At 28.9% G+C, this 24030-nt stretch overlaps 4 protein-coding genes across 7 annotated transcripts in view; 2 read left to right on the top strand and 2 right to left on the bottom strand.

The window, feature by feature from the left end:
• Window positions 1-1428: 1428 nt before the first annotated feature.
• LOC114930563 (double-stranded RNA-specific editase 1) lies at window positions 1429-6611 on the bottom strand. Of its 4 annotated transcripts, none has more exons than XM_029302371.2 (8): window positions 6337-6611; window positions 5878-5892; window positions 5752-5801; window positions 3509-4073; window positions 2706-2875; window positions 2005-2545; window positions 1831-1928; window positions 1429-1706 (listed from the first exon to the last, which is right to left on the bottom strand). In XM_029302371.2, exons 1-8 carry the CDS (start codon window positions 6368-6370, stop codon window positions 1680-1682), a joined length of 1500 nt encoding a protein of 499 aa, XP_029158204.1. In that variant the 5' UTR covers window positions 6371-6611; the 3' UTR covers window positions 1429-1679. The 4 variants fall into 4 exon arrangements, with proteins under 4 accessions (XP_029158204.1, XP_029158206.1, XP_029158205.1 ...); XM_029302373.2 differs by having other exon boundaries at window positions 1437-1706; window positions 3509-3971; window positions 6337-6610; XM_029302372.2 differs by lacking the exon at window positions 5878-5892 and having other exon boundaries at window positions 1437-1706; window positions 6337-6610.
• An 846-nt stretch (window positions 6612-7457) lies between these two features.
• Window positions 7458-10098, bottom strand: LOC114930544 (uncharacterized). Its single transcript, XM_029302337.2, has 7 exons — window positions 9895-10098; window positions 9654-9779; window positions 9469-9566; window positions 9188-9359; window positions 8826-9079; window positions 8202-8742; window positions 7458-7985 (listed from the first exon to the last, which is right to left on the bottom strand). The coding sequence occupies exons 1-7, from the start codon at window positions 9956-9958 to the stop codon at window positions 7552-7554; spliced, it is 1689 nt and encodes a 562-aa protein (XP_029158170.1). The 5' UTR covers window positions 9959-10098; the 3' UTR covers window positions 7458-7551.
• A 175-nt stretch (window positions 10099-10273) lies between these two features.
• Window positions 10274-15548, top strand: LOC114930543 (uncharacterized). Its single transcript, XM_029302336.2, has 7 exons — window positions 10274-10381; window positions 10648-10844; window positions 10931-11104; window positions 11206-11407; window positions 11679-11874; window positions 11961-12046; window positions 12132-15548. Exons 2-7 carry the CDS (start codon window positions 10658-10660, stop codon window positions 15118-15120), a joined length of 3834 nt encoding a protein of 1277 aa, XP_029158169.2. The 5' UTR covers window positions 10274-10381; window positions 10648-10657; the 3' UTR covers window positions 15121-15548.
• A 554-nt stretch (window positions 15549-16102) lies between these two features.
• Window positions 16103-24030, top strand: part of MESR6 (misexpression suppressor of ras 6) — a 593526-nt gene continuing 585598 nt past the window's right edge. Inside the window, exons 1-3 of the mRNA XM_029302390.2 lie at window positions 16103-16565; window positions 17531-17676; window positions 18510-18659. Of these exons, the coding sequence (XP_029158223.1) occupies window positions 16503-16565; window positions 17531-17676; window positions 18510-18659 (359 nt within the window). The 5' untranslated portion in view covers window positions 16103-16502. The remainder of the gene's footprint in view (window positions 16566-17530; window positions 17677-18509; window positions 18660-24030) is intronic.

Genomic DNA, 24030 nt, shown 5'->3' with positions numbered 1-24030 from the left:
ATAAAATAGCTTGAGATATTTTATATATGCACAAAATAAACAAAAAATAAAAAATATATATAACTTGTATAATATAGATCAATTTGTTCTTACCTGATATAATTTAAAATATATATTTGTAATATATCATTACATTAAAATTGTAGTAAATGTGACATTAATCAAAATTGTAGTAAAAGAAAATCGTATTCTTAAAAATCTAAATTGTTTACTTATTTTTTATAATATTTTGTAATATATACATATTTTATCTCGCTAGAAAATATATACAAGTATGTTATAAAACATATATACAAAATAAACATGTTATACATTTTGTAAAGATTGATAATTTTATTGAATACATTAATTGAATATATTCATTACATTCATTACAATATTGTCTTTAACAATATACTTAGTACTATGCAATATGGTAATCAATTGTCACCAATATTATTATTACAGTCAACATATGATTATAATAAAAATTTCAAGTTGATTTCTATGAATTATTATATTGTAAAATTTATTTTTTGCTATATTGTGAAGTAAATTGTTTGATGAAATTCTTGAAATTTTAAATAAGAATATATTTAATCTTTTGAAATATACATATTAAAGAATATTTCAAATATGGATTTGTGTTCGGCTTGTCATTCTAAACTGCTTTTGTATAATGAAATATAATAATTAAAGTATTAATAATTTTGAATAAAAGCAATATTCATTATTTCTCGTTTTAAGTTGCTTTTCTGAAAGAACTAGTGCAACAAAAATGTAAGCACTTTTAATTAATCATAAAAGAAACACAAAAAATGTAAGTCATAATTATAAAATTATTTCTTGCTTTTTTGATAAATAGAAAGAAAAATAATAAATATATGATATCCAGATTCTATTATAGTAGAAAATATATATTTAATATGTCATATACATATGACATTCAAGAAAATGATATTTTGTTCTTTTATGTAATTTATATATATATTATATATATATATATATATATATATATATATATATTCTATTATAGTAGAAAATATATATTTAATATGTCACATATATATGACATTCAAGAAAATGATATTTTGTTCTTTTATGTAATCTATATATATATATATATATATATATATATATATATATATATATATTTATGATAATATGTTGGATGTAGGTTAAGTAAATAGGTTTTACTTGATTGTAATTAAATATTTTAAAAGTGAGGTGTGAGCATGAATGAGCTAAATAAGCTCACCTATAAAATTCTCAATTATAAAGAGACAAAATGTGAATATTTATATTGTATTAATATCATATATATAATCAATATACAAAATAAGTTATGCAATTCGAATGGGTCATATTACTTTTACAATAGATAGAAAAAAAGCAATAAAAAAGAAAATTGAATATAGTTTCTATATACTATAAATTAATTTTCTTACGTAATTATGTGAACTTATTTTTTTTTAATTCTAGAATGTCATTAAAAATAATTTATATTAATACAGAATATTCGAAAAATTGTAAAATAATTGCATATACATAAATTATTCGAATTGTGTAACTTAGTCTATATCTACATTTTGACATGTAATAGAAATTATATAATGATAGTGTAAAGATAAATTGCAAGAATTATACGAACAATACAAGGTTGTTAATATGTAAAAATAATATGGACATCAGTGTATGCACTACAGATCTTTATCAGATGTAATTATCTATAATTTGTAAATAAAAATTAATTTTATTTGTTGGAAAAAAAAATTTTATTTGAAAAAATTTTAAGATTTTATACACAGTAAGTGTATAAATGAGACTTCATGTACTTTAAACATTTATTACCATATTTTCCTGTTTAAAATCTTCAGGATAGGATAAATTGTATAATGCTAACAGAGCCGCCTTAGCTGCTGCCTTTTTGGCATCCTTTTTGTTTTTAGCTATAAAACAAAAATTATTTATTCATTAATAATAACAAAAATATCTTGCAATAATTGTTTTAAAGCCTATATATACCTGTTCCTGAATATTCACATCCATCGATTTCAACAGCTAGAGTGAACATTGTATTTGGTGGATTACCAACACGACTGAGCTCTGCATATGTTAGTCCAGGCTTCATTTGATTCAATAACATAACTGGATGTATATTCACAGGATTAGGTGGAAGTTCCTTTTGAATGGGAGCTTTAGGTGTATTAGGATTATCTTTTTTAGCTCCTTTTGTAACTGGCAAACCAGGTCGTGGAACTGGAACTGATGTTCCTTGATTATGCCATTCAAGGAAAAGTTTATAAAGTGCAAAACTGGCCAGTGAACTCCATGGAATTTCGTCTTCATTAGTACTAGTGTCCATAGCAATACTGTCTTCATTACTATCTTCCTTTACTGCTCCATCAGATAAATTAACTTGCCCATCTGATTCAGCATCTATACGTGCTTTCATAGATGCTGCCGTCATCTTTTCAAGTAATAAAGCTTTTAATGCATTCTCGGCTGCATTTTGACGAGCAAGTGGTTTAGACAATCCTTGTCCAACGTAAGTTTTACCATCAAGCTGTAATAATATAAATTATATTATTAATGCATTTGAAAGAGACATGGATACCAGTATTGTATATTAAATGTTAAATAATATGCATTGCAAAAATTATAATAGAAAGTTAATAAGAGACAAAATAATAGCATAGTGTGTGTGAAAACTCTTATAGTGTTACCTCAGCATGAACAAGATAAAGTGAGTTTGTCATGTGACTTTGAGTTTCAGGGAATGTAAATTGAACTCCGGCTTTCATTTCGTTTAAAACCATGATTGCATTTTTAGGCTGCAAAGTTTTTCTTAGACGCTGGTTCATACGAAGACGTTTCAATTTTTTATTTACCTTAACTAAACAAAAAATGGTTATATTAGATATATAAATGTAATGATACAAATAATTAAGGTTTATTATATATGTCAGTATAAATATTCACATTGATTACAGGAGAATCAATGCTCAATGATATAGTGTCAGAGCACTTGACATTCCTGAATCTTCAAATTTGCGCAGTGAAATGTCATCATAAAAGCAAAATTGAATTTTATATTATAGTATAAACAATAAATGTGTTTAACATTATAATTTTTGTAATTTTCTGAGTTATTTACACTCTCAATTTGGACAGATGTTTTAAATATTTTTAAAACATGACTTGATTATGTATTGAAGATATCTACATGAGCTATAACATGTAATTATTTAAAAAATTATTAAAATTTGATTAAAAATTTAAAATTCAGATATTATGACACGATCAAATCTTTGATATGTTTTTATATTATAAAAATATATTTAATATTCAAATTAAAATTTATACACACACACACACACACACACACACACACCCACACCCACACCCACACACACACACACACACACACACACACACACACACACATAATTATAATTTGAATATATATAAATATACACAATTGTGTATATTTCTTTAATTAATTTATAATTAATTTGTAAGTATTTACATCCAGGAATTTTTCTCCGCCATCTTGGTTGAGCATCTTGCATTTCAATATCATCTGTATCCTCTGTTTTTGTACTATCATTATTACCATCAGAATTGTTATTTGTAGAAGTTGGAGTAGATACTACAGGAGGCACACAAGGCTGGGAAGTCACAGATGTAATTTGTAGGGCAGGTGTAACTGGTGGCACACTTGCTATACTTTGTTTTAAGATTGGTTTCAATCGTGGAACTGGAGTAGGTGCCTGCTGCTGCTGCTGCATAAGTTGTTGAGGTTGTTGTTGCGACGGTGACTGCTGGTGCTGCTGTTGTAACATTTGCTGCTGTCCTTGCTGTTGCATTTGCGATTTCATTTGTTGCGTAGGTGCCATCGATGAAGATCGTGTTGCTGTGGCTGCTGACATTTGCGGCGATTGTTGCTGCTGCTGCTGCTGTTGTTGTTGTTGTTGCTGCTGCTGCTGCGACTGTGATTTGAAGCCTTGTGAGTTTTGTATGTTGCCTTGTTTGCAATCGCTTTGTAGAATGGACGTAGATTGCGATGTTTGGTAACTTCCTTGTGTATTAGACTAAAACATAGGGTGGGTCGCGCTAAACAAGGAACCACTACGGTTGTGCTACCCCACCAAGGTCTAGCAATCGTGTGCTATAGAAAAATTAAATGCTACCCTCATAGCTCATACCAACCATGTTACCTTTACTGTGGCCAACGTCTCTTTACTCATGACTGAGCTAAGTTTTTGTCAAATTAAAAATGTATACATGTTACATACTAATAAATAGTATTTCAGTAATTAGTATTATAATAAAACTCTCTTATAGAAAAAAAAAACTCGACACAAATAATGCTTTTTTACTGTATTCAAATTAAAATACATTTTGAAAAGTGAAGAGATTATAAAATCGCTAATATTATAAAATTATATTATAAATTAATGTAAATATTTAAAATACTAAAATTTAATTTCTTAGTCGGCTTAAATAAAATATCCTGGAACCGAAATTAAAGATTAATCATGCAGTAAGTAGAATTCTTATGATATAGCATCCCTACAATGATCAAATTTGCTTAGACACGAGTTCAGCACGAACTACCAAGAAAACGACCTACGGTAGGGTATGCTATGTGGGTAACTGACGACCTAGTCCCTGGTCGAATGCACCTCCTAGGTACTGTTGTATAGCTACTAGTACCTGCGTTGCAGGGGAGGGGAAAGTAGGAACCACTAATTAGTACGTGCAAGTGACTCAATCTTGCTGTACAGCAATGGAATTCATATATTTGGATTATAATTATAAAAAACTAGCAAATTATATATTTAATTAGCATTATGATATTAATCAATATCTTATGTATAATTAATATTTTTTAAATTATATATTATTTAAAACTGCATATTATATATATATATATATATATTGTAACATATTATAGCATTAATCTAAACGTAAGATTTATACCAGCAAAAATTAATTTTATATTTGATCATTTCTTTATCAAAGCTCTAAAATTTATATTAATTATAAAATGATATAAAGTACTATATTATTATATATAATATAAAGTAAAAAAATGAATAAGATATTAAAATTATAATAAATATTTTTAATATATATATGTGCATATGTAAATATCAAATATAAAATATTGAACAATATATTAAAAACAGAATTGTAGTATTGTATTACAGTATTATGCAAATAGGAAAGACAGGAAAAAAAAAGGAAAAAAAAAGGAAAAAAAATTTTTCAGGCAACCTATGAAGTCAATTAAGCACATATGTCATATATAAGAATAAATTAATAATGTTCTCAATCCCTTTTCTATATCTCCTTCCTAGAATTGTTAAAGTATTTGTATAATTTTATTTAAATATAATTTTAAAAAATCTCTTAATATAAAATAATATCTATGCAACTATCTCCCTCTATTTTCTTCAAGAGAATGTGTGCAAGACTATATTTTCATACAAATAAAAATACTTTTAAGTTAAAATTATTGCATTCAATAATCTTAACTATTATATATTCATGTATACATGTGTTTTATACTAATATTTTTATAATACATCTTGCATAATAATATCTTTATTGCACCTTGCATAGCTCTACTTTGTTTACTTTTATATATCTATGTATGATATATAGTGTATATTAATATATCATTAATATATGTGTAAAACAATAGACCTTATAGATATTATAGATATAAGATATTATTATAGATATAAAAAAGAGAAAACTTACAGACATAGGTGTATAGGATCCTTGACTTTGAGGATTATTTGCATTCCGTGCTGCAACACAGAATTATTTATTAATACCTCATAAGAAAATATAACATGTGATTATTGTTGCGAGCGAGGATCTTACTCTTTTTAGCTTTTACTGTAAAAAAAAAAAATAAATAAATATAAATAAAAATTTTTTTTAAATTAAAAAAAATACACCAGATAGCTTGTTACTACTATAAATTTCTCTCAGTACATTGATAAATTATTCACAAAAGCTAAACTGATATATTTTGACTTTTTTATTTTTAATACCAATCATATGTTGAGAGGCTCAAATATCGCTTATTAATTATAATTCATAAATAGCGTTGTCATGCAACGTGTTGATGATGAACAAAGAGAGGAAGGGAAGGAAGGGAGAGATAGAGAGAGCATGAATGACGCAATACTCGCCATTCTTCATTAACCGGTATACAGGTTATTGATTTTTTCGCGCGAGAAATTATTCTTTATTCGTTATACTTTCCGCGCGTTATCGATGATGCGATAAGATACGCAAGTCAAGAAACATTTATATAATAAATATACGATGCTTTACCATTGCCGTAGGATTGCCTGCTTCGTGTGTACATCTTGAAGCTCTAGCTACGGATTGTCCTTGGTTAAAACTTCGATTTAACAAACGTGTAAGAGCGTTTGTTCTGTCAGAGAGATCCGTTTTACGATAAAAGGACCACTTGTAAAAAGATGTAGGAATTAATACGACTACAGATCGAAACTTGTCACTGTTCCTACACGAGAATTTTCGGTAATGCGATATTGCTCGATTCTTCCGCTATGCTTATTCGTAGCATGAAGAAAAAGGAAATGACGTACGTAGAATATCGGAAATGACAAGTGCGCCATGTTGCGGCCGCCCGATGCGCGGGATATTTAAAGATATTTCGAGAGCTCTCGAGATTGCAAGAAACATTTCAAAGTTCGTGCAATCTATTTCTTACAATTAAATTGTACAGTACAGGAAAATTGTTATAAAATTATAATATATATTATAAAATTTTATAACATTAAAAAAAAAACAAATGGCAAAAGAAAAGTGACGATTTACATTTAACAAATTTGTGTAAATATGTAATAATTGAATATTCTTTATAAAAATGTGAAATATATTAATTTAATATAAAAAAAATATATTTTACAATTTAAAATTTAAAATAATTTACTTGCATATACTTGAATTTATTTTACATATACAGATTGCTACTATAATTCACAATTAATTTTTATCTTATATATATGTATATATATATATATATATATATATATATATATATATATAATGTAGACTGAAGCATTTTTATAATTTTCTTGTTGCATTTAGAATTTTTCTCTCGAGATCAATTAAAAAATTAAGAGAATAATAATAATTTAAAATTTTAAATCAACTAGACAAAACTTTACATAAAGAAATTGTTAGCATATTTATTCAGCAGACTGACTTATAATTTTAAATATTCTTACATTTTTATTAAATAAAACAAGTTAAAAATAAACTCAAAAAATTATAAAAATTTATTACTATTATATTTATTTATCATGATTACTTATTAAAATATATTCAGTTTGATTTAATGTTACTTTTTCAAAACTTTCAATATTTTTTTTATCTTTATTTATATATTTAAAAACATCCACAAATATTAAATGATAACAAGAATGTTATGTTTTCAATGGTGCTTGTATATTGTACAAATGTTTATAGTAATTGCTCCAATTAAATAAAATTGAATAAAGTAAATTGTTTCACTAATTTTCAAAGTAATCCTTCCATTTCTTGCATAAACTGCATATACGCGTCATCTTTTGTCTTAGGTTGTGTTGCTCTAAGTGGTTGAGTTTCTGGTAATCTTTCTGTAATTCTGGGAATACTGCTGAATTTTTTCTTTTCATCTCTTTTAACTCGCAAAGATGTTGGTAAAAATCTTGTAACATCAGCAGCTAGATTCCTAATTTGTGGTTTTGCTTCAATAGTGGTATTACTTTTTCCGTCTTTGTCTTTTCTATTAATTAATTGTGGTGCAGCAGAAAGAACATTGGGCGTCTTTGGCTGTGCAGTCGTTCCAGATTGCGTTTGCATCTGAGCATTCGTAATATTCGACATATTCGACATTTGCATTTGAGGTGGCGGCATTCTAGGTATGCTAGGAGGTCCGGGTCTCAATATTCTTGGCATTCCAGGCGGAGGACCTGTAAAACAATTATTTATATAATATAACTTCTTCCATATACAAATATATTCATTGATAAACACATGATTGTGAAGCTTATTGAATCGATTTTATATACATATATAATTATATATAATTTATATTTATATAGATAATTATATTATTATTTATATTAATATATAAATATTAAAAATTTTAAAGATATAAGGTAAAAAATATTGGAAAGAATTTTAACCAGGTGGTAAACGGAGTCCAATACGAGGCGGTGGCGGCGGCGGCATTCTGAGATGTAAAGGCGGTGGAGGTGGCCGATAAAGTAAGGGTGGAGGTGGTATGCCCATCGGTGGCATTGCATGTTGCTGCGTATGCTGCGTATGAGACGGATGAGACGTGTGTTGTCCATGACCAGAGAGATGATCCGATGCTCCGGGCGGTTCCAACTCTTCGTCGTCTCCTTTATTATTAGATTTATTATTGTTAGATTTAGCATTAGATTCGTTTTCAGCTTCCAATAATGACAATCGTGCATTAAGATCCTGAGCACGCTCAGTCTCTCTCTTTTTATGAACAACTTCCATTTCTCGCATAAACTGATCGATATCTTGTCCAGCCATTGCCAACATTTTCTGCTGCAACGTAGTTGGCTTGACTTTCGCCATGTCTCTATCCATTTCCTTCTCTTTCTCCACATCTTTCTCTTTATTTTCTAACTCTTGTTTGTCCTCCTTGTCATCAGCAAATCGTATCGTTCTCGATTTTGATGGTGGATCTTTACTCTGTTAATCACAAAAATATTAATATTACTTATATGTTATATTTATAATTTGATGTTGATTCAGATAATATTCAATTTAAGTACATGTTCAATCATATCTTCATCGTCACTTGACAGTTCGGGAGGTGGAAATGGTGGCACACCAGGTGGCTCCTTATTAGGTGCCAATGTAGGCACAGATGGAGAAGCTGCATATGCGCTGGTCTTTTTTAAGATGCTTGGTGGTATTGGAATATTCATTAAAGGATGATGTTGTGATATATAATGAGGATGAGGTGGATACATATGTGCAGGTGGCTGTGGCATATCTGGTAATGGGATCTGTGATGTCAAAGATCCTGTAGAAATATTAGTATTAGTTAGAAAAATAAAAGAAAATTATATTATAGAAAAAAAATTTGCATTTTGGTTTTATAATTATATATTTTAGAATAACATATATTTACCTGGATACATCCTAGATATATCATTAGCAGCTGATGGCAAAGGAATTTCATCAACTTGTACTTGCTGCGCATGTCGTACAGCTTCAAAATAAGACACCAAGTCTATCCTTCTACGTTCATATTGTATCAATTGTTCCTTCAATTCTGCCCATTTTTCTTGATCATCTTTTGCCTAAAAAAGAAAGTGACAAATTAGTTATATTGCAATAAACAAATCAATTGTCAATTTTTGTTATAAGCTTACCAATACTCTATTGAAGAAAATTTACAATGTTACTTACATACATTTTTAAGACACGATCTAAAGTCTCCTTAAGTTTTTTTCGTTTATCCTTCAATACTTTTTCATTCAAAGGAGGTGGTTGCATTACATTGTATTCTAGAAAAAAAAAAATAGAAATATATTAAGTATATAATATTGTTTGGAAATCGAAACATATCCATGGAAAAATAATTTTCCACTAACCCATCTGATCAATCTTCTCCATTTCTTCGATAATCTGTGCTGGATCTTTGCCTTTTAAAACAGCAGCTCTTACTAGTTGTCGTTGTTTTTTATTCTTTTTTAATTCCTTTTTACGTGCTTCCTTTCCTGTAATAAAAAAACAGTTAAATATAATATTTCACATTTTATATACATATATATCTTTTTAACTGTTGAAGAGATGCTCTTTGAGAGATAGTTGGTTATATTCTCAGATACTAACGTGCTTGATCAGTGGGATTCATGTATTTCCCACTCTTTGTGGTGTTAATTGAACGACGCCCCATTTTTGCTTTTTTTTAACAACAATTGAATAATACACTTTTATTGATTATAAAATTTTGCAAAACAGTATTATTTATGTTGTACGCATCCAGTAGTCCAAAAAGCGTCTTGATCAAAAAACTGACAGTTCTCTACTTTATCCTATGGGTAAGTTATATATAGTTGCAAAATGCGCCGCTAAAAATGCCTGTGTGTTCAGAAAACAGAACAGTGAAATAATAGTCCAAATAGTTACTTGTGATTGGTTTAAATATTAAAAAAGGTCCAAATAGTTACCTGTGATTGGTGTGAATATTTTTTAGAACAGAGCGATCAATCATTTCAATTAGCTGTTGTGCTTTCTGAAAATGCATGCAACTTATGTGATTTCAAAATTATAGAAGACGGCATAAAGAGTGTTACAAGAAAGAAATTGAAACAAACAGGTCCAAATTTGTATTATTATTAATAATTGGTTAGATACTTTAAATATGTTTAGTTAAATTTGTTTGTGTTATGTTTTTTTTACGTTATTAACCTTTTTATTAAAGTTCTCTTTCTAGAAGAATTTTATCAATTATCAATGCAGAAATAACATAATTAAATTTAATAAGTTTATGAAAAGTTGCTCTTGCTCATATTTTGTTTATTGATGCAATATTATATATTTTTGATATATGCAATTTTTATTTACATGGACTTACATATTTAGGTAGAAAAGAATGGCTCAACATATTGCACATGATTTGAACAAGATATCACGAACGAAAGATGTAAAGATACAAGAAGATGTTACATTTTTTCAAATGGGTCTTCACGAAGATATTTTGGTTGGATTAACAGCTGCTGGCTTTCAGCGACCATCTCCCATTCAGTTGAAAGCTATTCCACTAGGCCGTTGTGGATTTGGTACTAACAATATATATATATATATATTTAATAATGTAGAGATAGATTGACAGTTATATACTAAAAATATAATTGATGGTTTACAGATTTGATAGTACGTGCAAAATCAGGAACTGGAAAAACTATAGTATTTGGGGTAATTGCTCTTGAAACATTAGATATTGAAATATTATCTCCACAAGTTTTAATAATAGCACCTACCAGGGAGATTTCTATTCAAATATCTCAGGTTCTTCAAACAATAGGTTCAAAAATAAAAGGTATATTTAATTTTTGTAATTGATGCTTTATTTGTTTGTAGAGAAATGATTTTCATCTTTTCAATTATATATTTGTTATTAATTATTACTGTTATTATTAGGATTAAAGGTTCAATATTTTGTGGGTGGCATATCGATAGAAGAAGATAAGAAAAAGCTAATCAAATGCCATATAGCTGTTGGTGCTCCAGGCAGAATTAGGCACTTAATTGAAAAGGGATTTCTTAAAGTGTCAAAAATCAGATTATTTGTACTTGATGAAGCAGACAAATTAATGGAAATTAATTTTCAAACAGATATCAAGTTAGTATTAAATTTAAATTAAACTTATATAAAGTTGTGCATTTTTTGAGTGCTATAAATTTGTGCATTAAAGATCATTGTAATAAATTGAGATATGAAAGCTATATGTGCAACAGAATATCTATGTTGCGCATTTTCTCAAATAAAATGATTGTTTTTATATCTTGGTTGGTACATATTAGATTTTAATTTGTATTAATGCATTTTAGCTAAATTCATTATTAGTAATTTAGATTACTAAAATTACAATAATATTAATTTTTTCTTATAGTTACATATTTTCTAAACTACCATACAAAAAGCAAGTTGTAGCCTCGAGTGCTACTTATCCTGAAGATTTAGAAACATTTTTACAAACATACATGTCTTCTTCAGTGTTAACATCGCCAGATCTTGATGCAGCAATTTTGATTGGTGTCAAACAATTTGTGGCCGTGGTTCCTGCACATCTCAATGCTATGAAACAGGTTTTTGCTTTATTATAAGATTTGAACATGTAACTTTTATTTCATTAACAAATGGATTTTCTATATATTGTCTGTTATATTTTCAGGTACAAATAAAAGTGGATGAGCTAGTGAAAATTTTTACAAAGATTTCATTTAAGCAAAGTATAGTCTTTATGAATTATCAATCACGGTATGTATAAAGTAATTTTTAATAATTATTTAATTTTTTAATATATGATAGTTATTTTTTCTTCTAATTTGTACTATTTTTGTAGAACTCAATCAGTAAGCAATAAAATTAATTCTAAGGGTTTCTCATCCTTATATATTATTGGAAATCAAGAAATGGCTAAAAGATTGGAGACAATTGAAAAGTTAAGAAACTGTGAATGTAGAATTATGTTGTCCACGGATTTAACTGCAAGGGGTATAGATGTAGAAAATATTAACATGGTTATAAATTTTGATGTACCGAAGAATCCGGCGACGTATTTACATAGGATTGGCAGAGCTGGTCGTTATGGATCTCGAGGAATTGCTATCACTATTATTTCTGAAAACGAACTTCCGTCATTTAGAGAATTGTTAACTTCAGTTGGTGGATCAAACTTCTATCTGCTTAAACTCAATTCTAATTATGCAGAAGATGTTTGGGCTGACGATATTACAAAGTTTGAGAAAGTTTATGCAAAGTCTGAGACAAGCAATGTAAACATTGATCGAACATTTTTAAAATCTGAAAATGGCATACCTATAATGATATCTACATCAGCGAGCTTATTAGCTTCATCAGTCAATGATACATTGTCAGAAAATAATATTACAAGTACTTCTACTGATAAACAAAATAAAAAATGTGAAAGTATCTCATCCATGGATGCAGCAGTCAGTGATAAGTCATCATTAGAAAATAATGTTGCAAATATTATTCTGAAAAGTGAGGAATGTAAAAATGGCTCATCAGAGTGTGACACTACACTCAATGATACATCATCACCAGAGAATAATATTGCAAATATTAGTAGAAAACATGAAAAATCTAATACCAATATTTCACCAAAAAACAAGAAACATGAAGTTGCATCTAATAATTTAAATATGAAGTCAAGAAGAATTCATTTAATTAAAGAGAAAATAAAAATTAGTTCATTATTTGAACATTATATTCAAGAAAGAATTCAAGGAAGAAACAAACTCCAGCAGTCTGAAAAGCAAAAAGAGATGTCAGTTGCAAAATTTAATGGAGTTGAAATTCCAGAAGAGCATAAAGATTTATCAAATGGAGACTTATCTAGATCAAAGAATGTACATAAGTTCAAAATAACTCTTGATTCAGATAATCCTTCCCTTATGGAAAAATTAAATGAAAATGTCGTATTTGAAATAGATGTATCAAATATAGAGAATTATAAACAAGGAAGTGTTGACATTGAAAATATTATCCAATATATGAAGGCTCCAGCAACCAATGAAAAAGAAGAAGAAAATGATGTGAATGAAAAAGAAGAAAATAAAATGGTTAATAACGAAAAATTATTTACAAATCTTTCTCAGGATACATGTTCTATGGAAGATTCTACTTTAATCCACAATTTGCAATTATCTATAAGCGAATTGGATATTAGCGAAGATAATCAAATATGGAAAAAATTAAATGATTATTTATTAATATATTTTAAAGAAATTAATGACAGTAATAGTTGTACAAATGATGAAGAATCTTTTTTGAAAATAGCTTCCAATTGGAAAAAATTACTTGATCTCGAAATTAGTTCATTACATAATATATATGAAGATATGACGGATTCTGTTCATAAGTTAGTATACGAAGAACATTATTCTGCTTTAAAAACTTTCCTTAATATACAGAAACGGGCTTTCTTATGTGTCTTTCCACAATTACGTAATGAGAAAGAAATAGACGATACTTATATATATTCGACAAATAATCCAAATAATTTATTAGCTATGTATAAAGAAATAGAAGAATTTAGAAGTCGCTTCTGCACAGTAAAAACTAAATTTGATGTATATTTTCCTTATCCTATAAATAGTGATGAATATATGCCAAATTTAATGATGTCAAATTTCGAGATTGAAGAATATCGCAAGGCATTACAGTATTTTAATACACATGATAATCCCAATAAAAAAATATTAGAAATAATAGATTACATAGCATTTTTGAGTGAAACTGAAAAGTGTGATTTGATAAAGAAAATAAAAGATCAAAATTTATCATTTTTGGATATGAAGACATTTCTCATTGAGGAAGCAGCAAAAAGAGATTTAGAAAATGATAAATTGAAGAACCATTTACAATTGTCTAAAAAGTCGGATTCTTTGGAAAGAAATGGTATGTTAATGGAACATGAACAATTTGAAAAGCAGGTTTCTTCAGAAAAAAATGACTTGACAGAGTGCGTAGAAGTGCCTCAGAAGTCAGTTTCTTTAGAAAATCAAGATAATACAATGCAACATCAGAAAACTGCTGAAGTAGATTCTCCAAAAATACATATAATAAATAAGAATAATTCAAAAAGATTAGAAGAGATACAAGAAGTTAAGTCTAATAAAGATATAACTGTCAATCAAACTAAGCACGAAATACAAGATAAAAAATATACTAATACAATTTCTAATGGAAATGAAGAAACTCTTGCAAGAAGAAAAGAATCAGAAGAAAAGAATGAAGATTTTAAAGATGATAAGGAACTGTTGCCTCAAGCAGATAAGTCAACGAATGAAGATGATAATCAATATATGTGTAGTACTTCAAGCAGCTCAGCTGTATCATTCGATGAAAATATTGAACAGTCAAGTAGTAAATTTATATTCAACAAACAACAGGAAATGGCATTCAGTAGTAGTCATAGACAAACCAGTGAAAAGGATACTACGTGTAGCAAGGAAGTTCAGAATTTTCAAACTAGATATGTACCTCCACAAACAAATAATGTCCTCTATAATAATACGAATAATTCATATAGCAAACTTAGTAAACATTTAAAGTTTCGTAAAAATAATCCAAAGAATGTAGGTAATTCAGCTACTGCTTGTATAAGACATACAACTGTGAACACAAGAGGAACTTCTCAATATTCACAGAATTATAGGCCAAATGATAATTTAACAAATGATGTTTACTCGCATGAAATGGATATTGAGAGTTTTCTATTATCATTGCGAAAGCAAACCGATCAGTTGCATTTACAGATTTATAAGTCACAAATGCTCGAGAATTGGATTTCATATGATCAATAATTATAGGCAGTATTAATTAAATAAAAAAATATGATAAGGAATTCTGTGAGTTTGTGGAAACAAAAAATATCAACACCATGGGGAAAATTTTTGTTAGGTAATCTTTTCTCATGAATGTATTTATGATCAAGTTGCAACGGCAAAGAATGACATGTGAATCGATCGAAAGGTCACGCATCGCTGATACTTTATACGCATCATGTGAAATGTAAACTGTGTGTCGGAGGTAACCTTTTCTTCTATTCGATTTGCGACGCTACCTAATGATTATGCAATTGGATTGATCTTTTGCGATCGAGTCGTGTATAGTCTTATCGACCGAATATATGTCAGTCAGCTAGCAATAAGGATAATTTAACACGTTATTTTTCTAAGAATTGATAGTAATATTTGTTAACATGCATGTAAATATATGTGTGCGATACATATTTTTGGAGTTATATATTGAATAATTCAAAAGATAATTTTTTTATCCTGTATAAATATTTTTTTATGTATGAATGTTGTTTTATAATAGCTGATTATTATATTAATAGCTGAATGCGTTAATCAGAAATGTTAATCTTGACAGTTATATATATATATATATATATATATATATATATATATATATATGTATTTGTATAATATAAAGATGACATTTATAGATAGATTAGGATAAAGAAACTTTATTTTTCGGATTTTATATTTTTGGTCAAATAAATACTCGATTTTAATATTTCCAATTCTTTTTTTTCTAAATATAAATATATTTCTCCTCTGAAAAATAAAATATAAAAATACAATATGTGCATCTGTGTGTATATATATAGAAATTAAAAATAAAATTTATTAAAAAATTAATAATAAGTTGAATGTCATATGTCTAAAAATATCATCTAGTGATTCGTCAAGGATAAATTTATTCAAGCTGTCAAATGATACTCTAGGACATTCATTCGCCGTATGCCGGCTATGAGTTGAAAGGATCAGGTTTCCAAGGCGTCCTCATACTTGGGGAGAAGAGGGGGACCAGGCTAGACACGAGAGAGAGAGAGAAAAAAAAAGAGAACCACCTTACGAAACTCGTCTCGTGAGAAATTTGGAGTAAACCCTTGTCCGGTGCCCCTGTCCCTTTATTCGCGAAATAATCGTTTGAGACGCGCGCCTAAAAGACCAAGCGCAAACTTCAGTCGGCGACACGTGTTTTCGCGCGAAGCAGTTCCCGGTGTGTGTCCGCGATTCGAGTGTCCGCGTTCGTTTTCGTCGTGTGTCGGCTGTTAATTAGAAAATCGATCCGTTTAATCGCCCCGCGTCTCGTCGTAATTCCTTCGTCCAACGTAATTAATATATTCTCGTCGCAAACTCGTCCGTCAAGTCGCCGTATTCCGCGACCGCGAAATATGTCGTTCGCACGCAAGTACTTCAAGAGGACGCCGATCTACGTGGTCGAGGATCACGACGAGGTAGGTATACCCTCGAAACAGCTGGCGCATCCCACCTCGCATGTCATCCTCGCATGTTTACGTATTTAGAGCCGCATTCAAATTGACACTACAAATACCCCGAAGGTTAGTAGCATGATTCTCGACGGGTCCCATTTGGATCCCGTGTTCCATTGAAGCGTTTGAAGCGATAGCATCTGTCGCGTTCAGAAGTGTCAAGTGAAACGCGCGTGTTGAGACTGCGCCCGCGTAATGTCACGTGACTTCGCGTCTGCGCAGTGACGTCGCGGCGTTCGCGCGTTAGTACGCGCGCTCGGAAATTCGTAGTAGTATTATGCAAAATTTTAAATACCACGTAAGTACATATATACGGACTGTGTCCGAAAAATAAAACAGTGCTATCTAATAACTATATAGTTATAATAAACTAATGAAGCAAAACATTTTATATCTATATATCTATGCATATATTATTGTGTCATATTAAATCTAGGTTACGTTTATATTTCTATCTGTCTAAAAAGATTGATCGATATTTTCGTCATATTTACATAATTTTCATACGATTTTATATTCAAAAAGTGTGAGAAGTTATAAAATCTCGATAATAAAATAATATATTTATCCTTTTTATGTTTTTCACGAGAGATCAACATAGAAATCAAATTTATTTATAAACGAGCTCTTTTATTTATAAATGTATTCGTGAACAGGTATTATACATTGTAAATACAAGTAGATAACATAAATAAGACTGATTGAAATCGATTTATCTCAAATGGATTCTTGAACTTGGCTGGAACAGCGTATCGACTCGAGTCGAGAATCGATTATCGAGCGAACTTCAAACGATAGGGCTATCGATATCACGCCGCCATTACCCGCTAGTTGCCCGCCAAATTGTTTATTTTTCGGACGCGCGCGAACGCGAGTGCTACTAGTTTCTGAATGAATATTTTCTGTATGTGCTGTGTTTATATCATCAGGTTTTGCCGTTCGTGTACCGGTGTCTGGGGTCAAAGCACCTGCCCTTCGAGAACAACACTTTCATACATCTGGACTCGCATCCTGATATGCTGATACCTAAAGAGATGCCGGCCGATACGGTCTGGGATAAGAATCAATTGTTCGAGTACGTATAATATATAATAATTCTATCTTTTTGGAATAATCGAGCGTAATATATGATTCAGTTTTGTAGAAAATATGTGTGTCAAGGTAGGATAATGAGAGGAAATTGATTTTCTCAATTAAATGCAACATAATATGTACATCAATATTGAAGTGAGAGAGAGAGAGAGAGAGGGAGATATATACCCAGATAGCCACAGTAATTATTATGACATCATTTTGATGTCAAAATGCATCATTTGCCATCAAAATAATGTCATAATAATTACTGTGGTTATCTGGGTATATATATATATATATTTATTTATTTATTTATTTATTTGTTAAAGATGGTCGTTGACCTAAAAATTTATATAGATGAGCATGTATATGCATAAAAATTACTCGACTAGTACAAAGCAATATGGTGTCCTTAACATATTGAATGTGATTGGTTAATTTCTCTGTGCAAATATATTTTTATTTAAAAATTTAGTGGTACCAACATGTGAGTATATTTAACTGTTTGTACCACTGGGAAGAATATCATAACTAAACGTATTAGTTTGAATTTATACTCGTGTCGCAATCGGACGTTAATTTTAGGGGGCAATTAAATTAATTGCTTCAGTAAATATATTAATATTGCAGTGTAACAGGTAAATGTCATTGTAATTGTATGAGACGTGAGAAAATTCTTTCATATTGCGTTTTATGTAAAAATATATGTAAGAAACGCTGTATTAAAATCACGCGAATGTATTGCATGAAAAAAACATGCTGTTTATTCTATAAACATTTTAAAGTAATTTTAACCGTAATTATTAAAAATATTTGTTTCTTATACTTTTTCAGTGCGATCAGCATCGAGAATTGGATTTTGCCAGCAGTGTACGCGGGTCATCTCAAGAATCTGATCTGGGTGAAACCACCGTGGGCTAATCAGATGACGGATGGCGTGCTGATGTTTCTTATCGGCAAGCATAAGGATAGCGGCTTGATAAGGCAAGTGTAATTAATTTTTTGATTCGCCCTTTGTGAATCACTCAGTTGAAATATCACTTTCGTCTTTTGTTCTCTCGATTTTCGCAATCCTTTTTATATTCTAATTATCTAAACATATGTACAATTTTTGTGAAATCAAAGCTATTTTATATTTATTTATTTACATTCCTTTATTTATATTTATTCCTTCAAAACTGAATATTATTGAGAGTAATGCAAATTAAACTTGAACAATTCCGAAATAGATATAAATGAATATATGAACAAATATTAGAATATAGATAAAATATTTGACATAATAATTTATATCATATTATATAATAATTTATAATTATTTAAAATATTTAAATTTGTATTATAAATTTATAGATAATTTTATCGATTATCTTTTAGAAAATATCAAAAGAATATCACACAAATACACAATTGTCGAGCTATTTTATTATTTCTTTTAAATTGAGCTATTTTAATACTTTTTGAAGTGCATGGATCATGTTTCACTGTTGGTATTTCCTTCCAATTTTTTTAGAAAATATCAAAAGAATATGAAATACATAATTGTCGAGCTATTTTATTATTTCTTTTAAATTGAACTATTTTAATACTTTTTGAAGTGTATGGATCATGTTTCACTGTTGATATTTCCTTATAAATAAAATTTTCCAGAATTAAACATTAGAGACTTAATTATCGACAGTACTATCGTACGGCAGCAAAGATAAAATGTTATAAGGTTCAATTATCGCGACATTTGCTGCGGCATTCAGCTTCATGAAAGTCATTTCTCACATGGTTAAGAGATGGTATGCGACCGGAGGGTTGACGAGTCGAGAGAACGAACGAGCAGAAAGAAAAAAGGACTAAAGTAGCAGAGAAAGGAAGCCGCGGCGATATATGCCGCGAGAAACCGGCACTCGTGCCTTCAGTGGTCCGTCAGGACCTGAATTATGTTTCTCGAAAATTACTGTGGGGATATACATAATATGTACATGTCTGTATGCTATGAGAGTAGCATGTGGTTTACATTGCTATAATCTGCTTTAAATTATATTTTCATTGATCTTACTATATGGTTATGCGATATTTTTGATAATTTCTGAGTGTCCGTATTTTACGTTTGATGCTCATTATAATGATTGATATTTTATATTGCCTGATATTGAAGTTTATACATATGAATATACATATTTATACATATGAATCTATTTGCACATTATAGAACGTTAACAGTCTACGTTCAAATTAATAATAATTATTTGCAATTTTTTTGAAACGATAATCTTACTCTGTGTGGATATACTTTTTATTCTAATTTGCACCTTTTACACAATATATATACATATATATTGATATATATTGATTAATTATATGATAACACAATTTTGTTTCTTGATTCTTTATTGAATCTTAATTATTATGACATGAATTAACATAAATATCATTTTGTCGAAGAAAGATTGGAGTAATATTATTTGTATTACTTCATATACAAGATGTAAGTATTCTTTTTTAAGCATTTATACTTTTTAATATTCTTAAAACTCATTTAAAATTATAAATATGTATAAACAAAAAAAATGTTAATTTTTCTATTAAATAAAAATTATTTCTCTTTTGGAGAAAATTGCCTAAGATTTTAATTATGGAATGATTTGATTTGGAATCACACAGAAATGTGAATTTGTTTTTAATAAAATAAGAGAGTCAAGTTTTATTACATCAGCTTATGTAAATATTAATAACCGTGCATAATTGCTTTAATCTGATAAATATTATATATGTATACGTACATAGATATTTTATTTATTCGTAATTATTTTTGCTATTAATCAACTTTTGCTTATTTAATTAATGTGATTAATTAATGAGAAATAATTAATGAGATGATACATTTTTTGTTTATACATATTGAGTAATTTGGGTCAGCATCTTGAAAAAAGCGCATCTGGCCCAAACACTCGTATCCAAAATTTGTGGCGCAACTTAAAAAAAGTCATAAATTGTATGTCGCGAAAAGAGGTTAATGGGGTCTTGTGCGGCAATATAATAACGGGAGTTCGGGGACACAGTGCTTGTAATATCAAATTAATGAGCGCGCCGGCTCGTTATATTGAATTACACTCGCGAAAAAAATTTCTCAATTATTGATAATTGTGCATCGTCATACCGGGCCTAGGACCTTCGGCAATGCGTGCGACACCGTGTCGATAAGATCAGAGGTGTGCGATCGCATCGGCCACTTTTTCGTCGAAGTTATTCATACGTAATTGCCTGTACCCACGCAGGTGCCTGTTCCGCATCATTCGATTTCCATCGATGTTTGTCCCGAAGCTATGTTAAACTTTCTTATCCGTATCCGCGTTGCGTGCAAGCTGCACGCGCTTTCTTCTTTCGATCGTCTAAGATAGGAGCCACGTGATACTGTTAATTGTCACTAATTGTCGTTAATTTTATCACCCTCGTCGACCTTGAATTGAAAATTAATTGCAATGAAATAATTAAGGGCTTTATCCGTATATAAAACGAGATTGAGTTTTGACATTTTTACAGTTTAAAATTTTATTAATCTACGAATTTTCAGTATTTTTTTAATACCATAAAAGTCTTTTTTTAATAATATAAAAAAGAGATATTGATCATGATATTTTTTTTTTTTTTGATATTTGCTTGAAAAAGGTTTTTATATTCAAATTCGTATGTTTTAAACATGCATGCATTTAATTGTTGTTCAAGTAAAGGACCATGCACTATAAATTATATTACTTTTGGTCGATTTTAATGGTGGCTATTTTTTTATATAATTAGTGCGTAGTTCTGTTGTCCAATATTGATACATTTAACTGCAAGAAGCTGCATTAACTTGACTTTGAGATAATAACATGCTAAATTATATTAATACAAGTTTTGCAGATTGCTTAGAAAGTAAACCATAAATTAATTGATTTTTATTTCAAATTTTGAATTTATTTTTGATCGTTATCCTCTTAATGCATTTTGGATTGACACAACACAATAATGAATCCATAAATAAATAAAGATGTTATATAGATCAGTTTCTTGTATTCACGTATGTATTTTAGCATATTATTGATTCTCCATACTTTCTACTATACGTATATCATTGCTTAATGCATTGTGGAAAGACATTTTGCATTATTCATAAACCAAACTATTTTGAGAAACACTATAATCTAATGCCGCCGTTTTCATTTTTACCGATTTTTTTTCCGCTTGCGTCAAAGAGATCTAAAAAGGCCAGTTGTGGCGGATTGCGCGACAATGGACAATAGCGCAATAATCTACAATAGAGATCCGCCTGGAGATTCCATGTTGAATGAATAGGTCCCGTAGGACAATCATCTCGTAAACTCGGCTTCCTTATGGAAGGCTTCCTTCTCATCCACCTCGTGGATTGCTCTTTTTGCGCTCTGTTTCACGTTTTGTGGCTCTTTGCACGAAGCGGCACTAGAATCGCCTACTTATATGCGAGTGTCGAGTAAGAAGAAAGCTGTCCAGCTTTATGTAGAATAGCGTAGCTAAAATATTATATAGGGTGGGTAAAATATTATAGGATTGTGAATATCGCACTCTATTGTTTTACTTGCTTATTGTTAGTCTATTTTTTCTTTTTTTTTGTAAATATCAAAATTATAAATTATAAATATATATCTTTAAAATGCACGTATAAATGGAAAAATGCGATGTAATTATTTTTATTAAAGTATATTATATTTTTCTTATAAATATATCTATATTATACATACATATTTTATTGTATATATAATAAAAAAATATAAGTAATATCTAGATATACTTAAGAAAAATATATATACATGCATATATATATTTTATATTTTATTATTACATTTTATTATTTTAGATTAAAAATTTTATTTTATTATTATTTTACATATAAAAAATAAACTGTTTTAAGCATTTTCTGTTTCTACTATAGTTAAAATATCATTTGCGTACTTTGAATACTGCTAATGTAAAAACTTTTGTCTGATAACCTGAACAGTATATAAGTTATTTAGTAAAATGCAATAATATTTCTATTTTTTTGGTGCTAAATGCGATTCATGGATATTTATTTCATTTACAAACACTAATCAATAATAAATCAAAATAAATATTATTGTTTAAGATACCTTCTTGTGTATTAAAATGGAAGCTTATTTTCTTAATATAAAACATTAATATTATACGTTAACACACACGTTAAAATGTTTTTACTCCGTACAAAGAAGAGAAAATATATCCGTTTGCAATAATAAAATGTAATATAATAAAATGTATTATATTAATATAAGATAAAAATATGCATTTAAAAATCAAAATTATAGTTTTTAGCGACACATTCAATTAATATTTTATTATAATGAATGTATGACATATCGTCAAGGAAAACCAATTATGCGAATTCGCTATTAATTGATTATTTTTTTATATAATATTTGCGGCAATTCACGTTCGCAATGTAATATTACGTAAGATATACTGACGTTAAATTCTGCATCTACATTTAAAGAATATTAATAATTAAACGCGTCTTGGTACATGTAGGGAAGTATAATGCACGTGCAAATTCCGACATGGATTGGACTTGGCTATAAATTAACCAACATTCTTGCCGACCTTTTTCGCGGTTGTCTCTTATTCATTTCTTTCTTTATATTAGTTTAACGACCATCCACCTTTCTCCTCATCAATCCTGCTCGTTTCTATCGTGTCCGTCGGCGCTCAAGCCATAATACTTCCTCGTACCTCAAATAACACTGATTTGATCGCAATGAAAGCGACACCTATCAAATAGGATGTTTTATCTTACAATTGAAGTATGATAGTAATGATATAATATTGCTTCATGATGTACAAACAAAGTATAGTAAAATGTTTACTGGAGTTCCTAATACAATTTTTTCTTATCGAGATTTTCGTTCTCTTACTGTTAGTATTATATTTGTGTGCTGCGTGTTAAATTTTGTTTTCATGCATTGATACACAATTCAATTATATATTACATTGACTAATTATATGGATAAAAGCATGTTTTATATTCTCAACATTTATACTATAAATACTAAGATGGATAGACTGAATATATTTTTATCATCACTAGATTTGACAAATATAAATTATTGCAGCTTAGTTAAATGAATTATTTTAAATCAAAATTGATTTATTTAAAAAAAAACTTGTAAGTATAATTCTTAATTGATTGTATTCTTAATGATAAAACTGAGATTGGTTGAATTAATTTTATATTATTTAAATTTGAAAAATATGTGGAAATACATTCATTAGAGAAAATATTTAAAAATACTGCAAAATGATTGTGGTGAGATGGTTGTTAAATAAATTTTATCTT

This window comes from Nylanderia fulva, unplaced genomic scaffold, assembly GCF_048542155.1.
Source record: "Nylanderia fulva isolate GAGA-0341 unplaced genomic scaffold, ASM4854215v1 Scaffold30, whole genome shotgun sequence".
Taxonomy (NCBI): Eukaryota; Metazoa; Arthropoda; class Insecta; order Hymenoptera; family Formicidae; genus Nylanderia; species Nylanderia fulva.
This window is presented reverse-complemented; position numbering and strand designations above follow the sequence as displayed.

Bases quoted from the DNA above. Each gene is read 5' to 3' on its own strand.
- LOC114930563 (XM_029302371.2), bottom strand. From the start codon at position 6,370: ATGTACACACGAAGCAGGCAATCCTACGGCAATG. The intron at 1,929-2,004 runs GTATATATAGGC...TTTGTTTTATAG, and splicing joins ATGTGAATATTCAGGAACAG to CTAAAAACAAAAAGGATGCC. The intron at 1,707-1,830 runs GTAATAAATGTT...TACAAATTATAG, and splicing joins ATTTTAAACAGGAAAATATG to ATAATTACATCTGATAAAGA.
- LOC114930544 (XM_029302337.2), bottom strand. From the start codon at position 9,958: ATGGGGCGTCGTTCAATTAACACCACAAAGAGTGGGAAATACATGAAT. The intron at 9,080-9,187 runs GTAAATATATGT...ATATTTCTACAG, and splicing joins TATATCTAGGATGTATCCAG to GATCTTTGACATCACAGATC. The intron at 7,986-8,201 runs GTTAAAATTCTT...ATTGTTTTACAG, and splicing joins TGGACTCCGTTTACCACCTG to GTCCTCCGCCTGGAATGCCA.
- LOC114930543 (XM_029302336.2), top strand. From the start codon at position 10,658: ATGGCTCAACATATTGCACATGATTTGAACAAGATATCACGAACGAAA. The intron at 11,408-11,678 runs GTTAGTATTAAA...TTTTTCTTATAG, and splicing joins AATTTTCAAACAGATATCAA to TTACATATTTTCTAAACTAC. The intron at 12,047-12,131 runs GTATGTATAAAG...CTATTTTTGTAG, and splicing joins TTTATGAATTATCAATCACG to AACTCAATCAGTAAGCAATA.